The 12,500-nt window shown below is 34.8% G+C and overlaps 1 protein-coding gene across 28 annotated transcripts in view; it reads left to right on the top strand.

The window, feature by feature from the left end:
* The window catches only part of FOXP2 (forkhead box P2), a 554,812-nt gene that overhangs the window by 494,632 nt on the left and 47,680 nt on the right, over positions 1–12,500 (top strand). For all 28 annotated transcript variants that reach the window (XM_072783384.1, XM_072783383.1, XM_072783380.1 and 25 more), the window contains 2 exons: positions 8,477–8,690; positions 10,496–10,600. In XM_072783384.1, coding sequence (XP_072639485.1) covers positions 8,477–8,690; positions 10,496–10,600 — 319 coding nt within the window. The remainder of the gene's footprint in view (positions 1–8,476; positions 8,691–10,495; positions 10,601–12,500) is intronic.

The following is a 12,500-nucleotide window of genomic DNA, read 5'->3' as shown; positions in this document are numbered from 1 at the left end:
ACAAGGAAAATTTATTATGATATAACCATTTTCATAGTTTTCAAATGAAAATTTTCTCTTATTTCTGAACTTTTTAACATAAAATTATCTTTTTTTTTCCTTTTTTTCTGTTTGTACTGTATATAAAATATATGAGAGATTAAATACACAAGATAGAGAACATCAAGGAAAAGGAAATAAATCTGAAAACACATCGGGGTTTGAGCAGAATATTTATATTTTAAATAAAAAACATGAAAGTCATCATTGTGTTTTTACTGTTTAGAGGAGGAAGTGTGAAAAGTACCACTATCGAGAATCACCAGCCAAATATAGGCAGAATGTGTCAGATAAGCCAGCTGTAGTAAAGGAACATAATTTCATAGGGTGGTGCTGGAATCCTAAAATTGGAATGGAAGAAAGTAAAAAAGTAATTGTTAGATAATGTAGATAATTTCATCTGATTATCTCAGATGAAAATAATTTAAATATTTTAAACGTTTTTACCATCAGTTTCACAGTTTGTACCAAGTTTTTGGTTGGTTGATTGATTAGCCATGAATAATAACCATATGAAAACCAAGTAGGATTTATACACAATGATGATCTCATTGGGCCTTTAAAAATATGCCATATTTGAAGTATTTATCCCCATGATTTAATACGTCTCCTCAGGCTACTTTTTAAAGTTCCAGCTTCTTTCAACCTTATATAAAATAAGTGTATGAGAATGAGACAGAAGTAACAAAATTATAATAATTTTGATAAGAGTAGAAGATTTATAGACATTTTTCTCTGTGTTGCAAAATGATGTAATATATCATGCCACGCTTTAAAGTAAATTATTTTAAACATTAAGCATTTAAAGTCATCATGAATATTACTATAATACTGGGTTTTAATAGAAGAGAGGCAATGAAATTACCATCTCCAAATGCACATATGAGGTGACTGTAGGTATACAGAAGTCAAATACAAAAGGATGGATTTGTAAATCAATATCAAATAAAATACTGATTATGAGGCTATTTGCTCCATGGATAGTACAGTTTATGTGTCAGCTAGTAATTACTTCGTGACACATTTTCATGACCCAGTACCACTATCTACAGGTAATAGGAAATTATTGTGCATGCACTTCAAACTTTGATATGATTTTGACATGAGATAGAAGTCAGCGTATTCCAATATGCACTATACTCACAGGCTTCCTATGACTACAGCGACTAAAATATACCTGGTAAAAACTTTATTTCCTTCTAGCCATCTACATGTTTTTGAATTTATGAAAGTGATTCAGAACGTAATGCTTTTGTGACCAATTTGAAAGACCAAACAAGGACTGTGAGGCTATCTAGCCAGCACAAGTTTGAACTTAGGCCTTCTAGAACTAGATGAGTTTGGAATGAGACAACTGTTGAGTAATAAATAAAATGAAATTGTTTTAGGTAAAATATAACATCCTGAGGTAGGAATGTGCTCAAGTTTGTCTTCAGACGAATATGCGGCCAAGATCAGCTATTTGGCCTTGACTCAGTCTCTCTGCTTATGGAAATCAAAATAGCCAAATGTCTACTTCAGTATCACTTCTGGCATCCCAATTTTTTGCCTAATCTGTGATCATGTATTTGCAGAGATTGCCATTATATCTAATCAGGATAACAAACAATGCATGCCATGTAGAATTACTGTTAGCATCTTAGTATTCCCTTTTAAATACCAATCTCCAATTTGCAACTTGGAAGGAAACTCTCCTTTGGGTTTTTAATTTTTTATTTTTTAAAAGATTTTATTCATTTGTGAGAGACACAGAGAGGGAGCAGGGACATAGGTAGAGAGAGAAGCATGTTCCCTGTGGGGAGCCCGATGCAGGACTCAGTCCCAGGACACCAGGATCATGAGCTGAGTCAAAGGCAGACGCTCAATCACTGAGCCACCCAGGCATCCTTCCTTTGGGGTTTTATATATGAAAACTCCCATCAGTAAGGTAAAGTTTAAATGTATATTTATTATTGCAGGAATAAAATTTCGCAAAGTTAACCATGAATGCTGTTAATATTATGTATAAAAACTAACTTACTAACCTGGGTGGCTCAGTTGGTTAAGCATCGGAATCTTGATTTTGGCTTAGGCCATGATCTAAGTGTCGTGAGATCGAATCCTGTAATGGGTTCTGCCCTAGACATGGAACCTGCTTAAGGTTCTCTCTCTCCCTCTCCCTCTGCCCACCTCATGCTCCCTCTCTAAAAAGAAAACAAAACACAAAAACTAACTTACAAAAAATTAAGTACATAGGGAAATATTAAGTGTGTTAAGTTAGTTTTTGAGAAAATGTAAATAAGAGAGAAAGGTGGGGATTAAATTATATCCTAATTCTATTGTCACAGAATTGTTTGGTGTACCAGCACACATACACGAAAAGGAATTTATCTCCATTTAGGCCATAAGTCTTTATAAAGTTGTTTGTTACTTCTTTATCTTGAGGGAAGACTCCAAAGCAGAATGTCAGCTTTGCCACATTAAAGTTTCATGATGAGGAAAACTTAGAAAATTATTTTTTTAAATAAATAGCAAATTTTAAAAATGCAGCCTATAAAAATTTTAATAGTAAAATCATAGTAGGAATTTTTATATGTATTTCAGATGTATTCTAGTATCCCAGAAGTTCCTTCTTTAGTGGAGATGTTTGCCTTTGGTCTCAATTTTAGTCAAATAGCTGTTGTATTCCTTCTAACTCAGCATTTGGGCAAAATATGTATTAGGTCCACCTCTCATTAAACATACATTTTATGTATGTTTAAAGACGGGCGCTGTACCTACAGGTTAAAGTAGACCTCCAGTCAAATATAAATCAATAAAATGTTAGGTTAGGCAGATTTTAAATGAACACATAGATCTCTGAAGGGTAGCCTAGAAACCAGAATAATGGTTGCCTCTGGAGAGGAGAACAAGGAAGCGAGAGGTGGGGGTGGGTAGGAAAATTTAATTTTGCAATGTACACCCTTCTCTATTATTCAGTTATTTGGCCACGTGTAATATACTAGTGCTTTTTAATGTGTGAAATTTAAGATGAAAAGTGAAAATTACATGATAATAGTTCAATAATTCTGGTGATTAAATATCAAATTGTTTTCATAAAATATATGAATGATACAAATACTTCTACCAAAATTTTATTTTATTACTTTTAGTTATAAGTAACCCTAGAAAATAAGCAGAGTACAAATAAGATAATTTTTTAAAAATCACAGTAGACTTTACATCATAATGTATAAAAATTATTTAATATTAAAAGTTAATTAGTAGACATAGAAAATGAAAGGACATTGAGAGAATCTTTCATTTTGGGGTGTGAAAAAGCTGTGAATGTAATTTTTACCAATAAGGAAAGCCACTGGAATTTTTAAAACCTATATGCCCCAAGGATGTATAATCTAGATGTGAATTACCAAATTTTAATTAATTCTTAGCACATCACTTGTCACCCAGTAGTTACTCCACAAATTCTGGATCCAGGATTAAGGAATTATTATTTAATTGATTTACCTGTGGTATTACATGCAATTTGATTAGGAATTCATCCTTTTATTCATTCAACTCCTAGGAAAACAAACCTTTCAATGCTTATTTGTAGTATGGGCAGTGAACAAAAGTAAGCCCAAGTCATCATCCCAAAGCCATCACCCATCCTCATTTCTTGATTTTTTTTTAAGTCATGGAATTTTAAAATTGCGTAACCACACAACATCTTGGCACTAGTATTATATGCATGTATCCTTGAAATAAGCTACTAAGAAAATTGAATCATCTTTACTAAGGATTTTAAGTTGCCTATTATTCTATGATGGTCTAGTCCACTGATTCCCAGATTATGCTTGCCAGCATGTTCCAGTCAGTTGTATAACTTGGTATCCTTGGAGCTTTCATTCACTGGAGGTGCTCTTACAGGCACTGGGGGCAACACAGTCACCAAAACACAGAAACCCCTGCCACCCAAAAACTTTTATTATAAATTAAGTAAAACATATAGTGATAAGTGCTAAGGAAAAAAAACCTTAAAAGTCAGTGTAGGAAAAGGAAGAGACCGTAGAAAATGGGATGGGTTGAACTTGTAGATAGGGTGGCCAGGAACAGAGTCCTGGAAAGAGGTTATGTGAACAAATGACCTAAAGATTTGAGAAGCCCTGCCACGCATTAGCTCTAGAGCTACTCAACTTTTCTGTTCCTCAGTGTCCTCATCTCTAGAATGGGGATAATAATAGAGCCTGGGGTCATGGATTAGCACTGAAGCATGGAGAAGAGTGACTGGTATATCAGAAGCACCGGTAAGTTTCTAAAAAAAACAGAGATGAAGAGTGAGTTGGGGTCAGAGAGGCTGTATAAACAGAAACTTAGTCTAGAAGCAAGCTAATTTTAGAAAAAAAAAAAAATCTGTGAAGTTTATAAATAGGCAGCCTGCAGTTCAAGGGAGGGGCTGGAGATCACTTGATGAATTCTAAGCCTACACCCAGTATTTAAAACTGAAATAAATTAGTGTAATTGTAAAAAGGGTTTTGCACTTGTTTTTCTTTTTATCCTCAAACGGATTTGTAAAATGCTGAGTTAAACAAGAGACTTAAGTTTTCTTTTTGTGGCTGGTTTTTGGGTTTTGTTCCTAGGCATCTTGGAACTGATGTACATGTTAACATTAGTCATGAGTCTCCCAAGATAGAGACCAAAGACCTCTTAGATCTCTTAGATTAGGAGTGTTTAGAAGAGCACTGTTGCACAGAACACAGTTTAGGCAATACTGAGCATATTATATTATTGCCTGAAAAACAAGTTAATTCTTGTAAATCACCAAAACTTCAAAATTCACAAACTTTCAGAATCCTACAAAATTGATTGGCTCATTGTTTCATATGCATAGTTTTGTATCCATAGAAAAGAACTAAGCAAATTGTAGATGTGAAAACTTTGTTTCATGAGCAATGAAGTAGTTTGCTTTTAAAAATATTCCTCCCAAATGATCTGCACATTGGAATCAACTGTGGGGCTCCAGAAAGAGACTGATACCCATGTCCTACCTCCAGAAATTGTGATTTAATTGGTTTGGGCTATGGTCAGGGCAGCAGAAGTTTCCAAATGCCCCCAAGTGAGTCTAATACACAGACACTTTTGGGAACCACTTCTACTAATGAGAATCTCTTTTTGACATCATCTCTTCTCCGCCCCATATCTGTAATCTTTAAAAACCATTTTCTTTGTTGTTTAATTAAGGATCCTTATTTGGATAGCGAACCAGGTTATTTATTTATCAAGTGTTTATGCGCTTAGTATTTGTTGCCATATCATTGTGATGTCATGGTGATACCACTAATTTGCAACACAAATGAGTGTTATAAGAGAAGTCTGCTTTTAAAAGGTAAGTGGATACTTAGGTTAACTGAATTGTTAATAAAATTCAAAAACTAAATTATTAATAACATCTTTAACTGGTATAGTGTCTAAAATGCATCTAAGAGTCTTTAGCCAAGATGTAAAGTTTTATTAGCTACTCAATCTTCTAGAATCAACTAGTGCCGTTTCTAATTCTTTACATTGGCCTTATAAGATGGCAGTGCTCACAGATAACATGCCACAAGTACATTAAGAGCCACAGTACTTCCATGTGAATACCCAAATACCTTCAAGAACTATGTGAATCTGTTATAATCAATTAAATCAGCTACTGTTTATTAAGCACATAACCAGGCACTGCTCTTAGCACTGGGGATAGATAGGCAAAATAAGAAATCCCTGCTCTAACCAGCCTGAGTTTACAGTGTAGTAGAGGGAGACTGATGACAAGTAAAACAAACAAATAAATAATATGGTTTCAGAGACTGATTAATGATTTAAGGATAAATAAAGTAGGGCGAGGTGATAGAGAATGTTAGAAGGCAAGGTGGGGAAGGGGTGATAATGTGGTCAAAGAGCTCTCAGAGGAGGTGACCCTTAAGTCATCTGAGGGAAGAGAGGGAGGAAACCGTGAGAAGATCTGTGACAAAGTCGCCAATGCTGTGGGAACAGCCAGAGCAAAAGCTGGCAAGGGAGCAAATATTTCATGCATCTAAGATGCAGAAGAAAACTAGTATAAGAGAGAGAAATGTAGAGAGAGAGCATTAGATGACATCAGAGAGGCAGGCGAGACCCAGATAATAAATGCTAGTACTTCACAGGCCACAGTAGGGTTTTTTGTTGTTGTTTGTTCCTTTTTCTTATAGTTCCCCCCCCCCCCGAAATGTTCTGGAAAGCATTGGATACTTTGTCTGGAAAGCGCCATGGCCTAATTTAGATTTAAAGGGATAAATTTGGGCTGATATAGGAAGAGTGGTAAATTATAGCAAGGCAAGGAGAAAGCAGGAAGACAGGAAAGGAGAAAAGGAGAACCATCGTCCAGGCAAGAGTTGACAGTGGGGCAGAGAGGCAGTCAGATGGCGAGGGCTCCCATGCAGAAGAAGAGCAGATGCTGTCACAGAAAAGGATTTGCTAATGGAGCTTTGCTGTTAGGATACGTAACTCATACAGACAGGTAATCAGAAAGTTACAGTGAGAAAAGTTTCGGAATCCTGGGTTAAAGATAGAGTTAAAGCAATAATTAATGATCTTTATATAGAAATTATTTCCTATGTAATGGAGAAAATACCTTACTTTTATTAAGCCATTCTCTTCTCTCCAGAAAAAAAAAAAAAAAAAAAAAGTCGTTTTTAATGACTGGAAACCTGAGTTAGCCTGCCTTTTTTTCAGTCTTAGGCTGTTTGAAAATCTTCAGGAGCCAGAATCACCAAAATGATAGCTTTCAGTAAAACTATCTGTAAGAAATTGTGATAGGCATAGCAATTTAAGGTTACCACTGTGATGAATAATTTGACCAGAAGTTATGTTTGGAGCAGTGAGAATTCTTCTGTCACTTTGGGCTACTTACCTCTCTGTCTGGATTGATGATTTTTCTACTTTCAGGGGTAGGGGTGAGAGGGCACCTCTCCTCGTCATCACGTCCTGTTCTCCCCTAGTCTCCCCTGCCTGTTCCATCCTGTCGGCTCCCACACATCTCTTGATTGATCTGTATCACTTATAGCATCTGATGGAGACATGTGCTGGATTTTGGAGGTGGGGGTAGTTTGATTAGCACTTCCATCCTTACGTTAGATGTTGCAGATGAACGTGGTAATAAAGAGCCTAGATTTTGGAGCCACAGCACATTAGGTTTGAATTCTGTCCAAGTAGCTATGAACGTAGCGATTTGGTAACATCTTTCATCTTTCTAAACCTCCATGCCATGCCCTCATCTGTAAAATGTAATGATTCCTAACATCAGGTGACATTAATTGAGATTATGAATGTAAAGCACCAGACTCTAGCAGATGCTGAGTAAGTGATAGCAATCACAATTACAAACTGCATTTGCCCCTGTATATCTTTATTCAGTACTTTTCGTATTTTTAATATGATATCTTAAGAGCAAAGGCATTCAAACCAAACTGCCTGGATTTAAATCACAGCTCTAGCACAGAGAAGTTTTATGACCTCGGATACATATTTGAGCCTCTCTCTCTCTCTCACTTTGTTTCCTTATCCATGAACTGGTTAAAATATAGTTATCAACTCCTTTGGATTTAGTGAGGATTAAGAAGTATAGGGTATAGAAAGAATACATGAAGGCATAGCACTTGGCACATATAAGTACGATTTTATAAGTCAGATACTGTAAACAATAACCTCTTAATTCCTTATTTCAAAATTACAGTTAAAAGCTAAAGCATTGTGGCTTGATTTTGTTTTCTTCCTTCTTAAATCTGGTAAATTTGCACGATCTGAATCAAGGTGTTGTTTAAAATGCATGGTTCATTCATTCTATCAGTCATAAAATGAGGTTTCCATATTATCTGCTTAATTGATCCATGTAGGTAATCATATTGGCTTATTTAGCACCTCCAAGCGAAATTCAATTATTTTGTTTGCCTGTCTGAGAAAGAGCAAACTAACTTTGTCAAAGTTAATTGTCAAATATATTTTCCTTCTGAGTTGAATGTTTACTGGTTTTCCCTGACATTTTTTTCCTGACATTTTTGTTTATGCTCCTTACTCCTTTTCTTCTTTTCATTTCTTTTGATATGTCTCATTTCCAAATCTATTTCTTTTTCAGTTCCTCACCGATAAAAACTTAATAAGAAAAAGCTGCTGCTAAAAGTTGAATAGTTTAACTTCAAGGTAGAACTTGCTGGGTTTTTCCATTAATCCTTGATATCATTTCCAATATGATCACACCCTACTATTCCTAAATTGGTAGTCGTTAGCAAATAACTGATTATTCACGAGAAAGGCAATGGTGCTGATGGTGTAAAGTGATTTATTGTTGTATATTAATTATGCTGGTAGCATCACTTTTGTTGTTGGCATTAATCCAGTAATAACACTAAGCTCATTATATGAACTTTACCTCGTTATATTAGTGGGGCTTTCTTTCATTTTATAGCTGGCTTAAGTCCTGCTGAGATTCAGCAGTTATGGAAAGAAGTGACTGGAGTTCACAGTATGGAAGACAATGGCATTAAACATGGAGGGCTAGACCTCACTACTAACAATTCCTCCTCGACTACCTCCTCCACCACTTCCAAAGCATCACCACCAATAACCCATCATTCCATAGTGAATGGACAGTCTTCAGTCCTAAGTGCAAGGCGAGACAGGTAAAGCTCATGAGATTTATTCTATATTTATATGTCACCAACTTTTACTTCCACCATTCGTAAAACTAGGATAATGATTTGTACTTAACAGGGTCAGAATGTATAGAACAAATTAAATAGAAACCTTTTGATTATTTATCTTAAATATTATTTTCATTTCAGATGGCAGTCCAAATACCAGAATTCTGATGGATTTGGTGGGGAATGTGCCCGAAGAAAGTTATTTTTTAATATGTGCATGTGGAATTACTGTGTCAACATATTTTTATGGCTAATATGTTGTGATGAACCAGATTGCTGAAATGAGAACATTTTACCATTTCTTAAACTTACGAACCCTCTTTGAATGATTAAAGATGCATCCATACCCCCCTTAGTATATGCTTAAAAACATGTGCTTGATATATGTTTAAGAACACGTCCAAAAAAAAAAAAAAGAACACGTCCATAGATCCAAGAATCAATATGCGTAAAGACATAAACACAGGTGTAGTAAACCAGAAGATAGAATATCTGGTTTGCCTTTTTATTGGTGTAGCATGATGGAATTTATAAAAATATAAATTAAACTTATGGCAGTGATTGAATAGTATAAACTGAATAAATTTTACTCAAAATTCACAAAGAAAAATTATTCGATTTCAGTTACCCACATTGAGTACATTATGTTAGATAATTTTCAACTTCCTGTTTTATTTTAGTTGTGTAAAAACTGCCCTAGTAAAAGGAGCACCTGGGTACTTTTTGTCCATTTACTTCCATTTATTCAAGCATAAAGCCATCTAATCAGGTTCCCTTAATCTACATAAAATACATAAGCTAAAACATTGCTTCACATGAAAAATATCTTTTTAAGAGATGAAACATAAGTGCAAGATTTCTTAACGGAGTGACTTAGGCTCCTGTGGTATAAAGCACTGAATACGACAAATTTGAATATAGTAGACTGGAAGTATTCTGTGATGTAATATGAATATCCGCCTGACAGCAACAAATTCTTTCTCGTAAACATTTTTTTATAGAACCATATATTTAATTACAGTACAGTTTAAAATAGGATGCTCTAATTTGGTGGTGTTTCTGGTCTTCATTTGAGTGTCATGAAAATTTTTTCTTGTTAGTTTTCATTATTATAAAATGGTATGCTTCCGAATGCTTTCATGCTGTTGTTTTAATTGAGATTAATTTGATGATTATATATTGCAGAAGTTGGTTGATTTTTCTAGGATGTCTCTGTCTGACATAAAACTCACTTATCAAAAGTCTTTGATGATTATAGAAGGATATAGCTAATGAATACTGTTCCAAAATAGAATTTTTTAAAATCAGCTGTAACTAGTGGAAATATATATGGTTCTCACATAAATATTAAACAATTTAAATGGTCCTAACGGTCCACATCTTCTTGAAAAAGAGCATTTAAAAAATCTTATGGTGGCTGTCCTATTACCTTCTTAAAAACACAGGTTTATTTCACTTGACCACATATGAATATATATTTTTTATTTAGAGGTAAATGTTACATTAAGGTCATATGGCAAGATTAGCATATGATATTATACAGTCCTCTTAGTTTTTCATCCTTTATTAACAGTCATCTTTGGCTCTATTTCTCCTCTAATTGGAACATCATCTAGCCTTGGCAGTTGAACTATTCAATAGAACGATTAAATTTTTCTGACTGCTCTGAGCTGAATTGACCTGTTTTGACCTGTTTGTCACTGATCGTAACCTGACAGGCGCTAGCAGCCTGCAACGATTATGGCTTTTTGAGATGAATCTGACGCCGTGTTCTTTTGCTACAGCTCGTCACACGAGGAGACTGGGGCTTCTCACACTCTCTACGGCCATGGAGTTTGCAAATGGCCAGGCTGTGAAAGCATTTGTGAAGATTTTGGACAGTTTTTAAAGTAGGTTTCTTACCTTTTTTTTAGGGAAGGGGGTGGATTATGTGAGAGTTTTAGGCATATTTTGTAAATTAATGACACAAAGCTCAAAGGAAGAAGGTCCATCATGAGGCACACTCCATGTTTTCTGTGTGTCCCAACAAGTGCATGACTGAAGATAGGCCAAGAAGGTGACTTCATCTTTACCTCTTCACCAGAATATTTTAGAAATCATTCATTAGAGGTTTTTGAATGAATGAAAAATAGTAGCCTACAGTAGTAGTGTCATTTTTTTTTAAATATTTTATTTATTTATTCATGAGAGACAGAAAGAGAGAGAAGCAGGCTCCACGCAGGGAACCCGACATGGGACTTGATCCCAGGACTCCAGGATCACACCCTGAGTCAAAGGCAGGCGCTAAACCACTAAGCCACCCAGGGATCCCCAGTAGTAGTGTCATTAATCATTGGGAGACGTGTGCAGGATTCACTTAAATTTCAAGTTTTTAGTAAAAAAATTAAGTGAAATTACGTGAAGAGTCATCGACTACATATAATTTTAAACAGACATATTTTACAGGTTTATTTTTTGATCACAAGCTTGATATTCCTTCCTTTAAATAATGATGCTTGACATATATATATTTAACAACAAGAAGGAAGAAATGAAAGTTGAAAGTAGCTAAAATTTTAAGAAATAATTCTATTTCATCTACATTGTTTCTTGTTGCCCTCAGAATCACAGAGCAACCTTGCATCGCTGTATATTTGTGTGATACATTACGTGGCTTCTCTAGCTTAAAAATCAAAATTTTGTGGATCCTTAATTTCTTCATACCGTGATATATATATATATATTTTTTTTTTAATTTTAAGAGGTTCCTTTTCAAATGAGAATATGCATCTTTTTTGAAACATTTTCCACGCACAATTCTGCTACACAAGAGATCTAAACAGAGAGCTACAGATAGGTTTATGGAGATGAGTAACTTCACAGGCTGAGACTCTTATGTTGTCATGGAGCAGCTAACAGGGTGAATGAACTGTTTCATGCTTCATCAACAATTAAGTTAATTAGCTCATTTGAAATTGCACTGCTTTGTTGCCAGGATGTTGGCAGAAACATCAAAAAGATGTGTTTACAAATGGTAGACTACAGGGTATAGAGTAAAAGCACCTTAACAACAAGGCACAAGTACTTGGCATCCTCATAACTTTATAACGGAATTACAGTAAGATTTCCACAAGGATTTTTTTTAACTTTTTCTCATTTCTGACCAATTAAAAGAAAATTTGCTTACTATATTGCTTTGGCTTTTGTAAATGGCCTTAAATAAAAATTTGCACTGGCTGTTATACCAGAACAGCAGTGAGCTACCATTTTGTTGGGTATGAAACTGATTCAACTGTTCTAGGCAAAGAGAGCATTTCAAATGATAAGTAACTTTGCTGAAGTGTTCCTCTCTAAGGAAATAACATTTGTTAAAGACAAAAATATAGGGACATGGATTTTTAACAGCTAATTTCATATTTCTTCCTTTGAATATATTCATCCTTATCAATATGTTATATCATTCTTTACCATTAAGATTATTAAGAGGACTATTGCTACCATATCTTAAATACGGTCATTGAAGCCCTAGAACTAGCCCAATCACCATCTCATTGCTCCAAGTTGTTCTCCCTGACAAAATTAAGAATAAGTTTTAAAGAAAATGTACATATTTTCCCTTGAGTGTCCTTTCCTTTGTAGCACATGGAAAGGGACACTTTTATTCAACTCAAATGTTTATATAAATTTTTATTCCTAACAAGCAGACGAATATGAACCTTCATTTTACCCTCCATGGTTCCCTTTGACATTCATGCTAATATTTTTAAAAACTAAAAGAAATTATAGGGGGGCCAGGGATGGATGAAAGAA

The sequence above is a fragment of the Canis lupus genome, chromosome 18 (genome assembly GCF_048164855.1).
Source record: "Canis lupus baileyi chromosome 18, mCanLup2.hap1, whole genome shotgun sequence".
In the NCBI taxonomy this organism is placed as follows: Eukaryota; Metazoa; Chordata; class Mammalia; order Carnivora; family Canidae; genus Canis; species Canis lupus.
The sequence above is the reverse complement of the archived record's forward strand: the minus strand, read 5'-3'. Positions and strand labels throughout refer to the sequence as shown.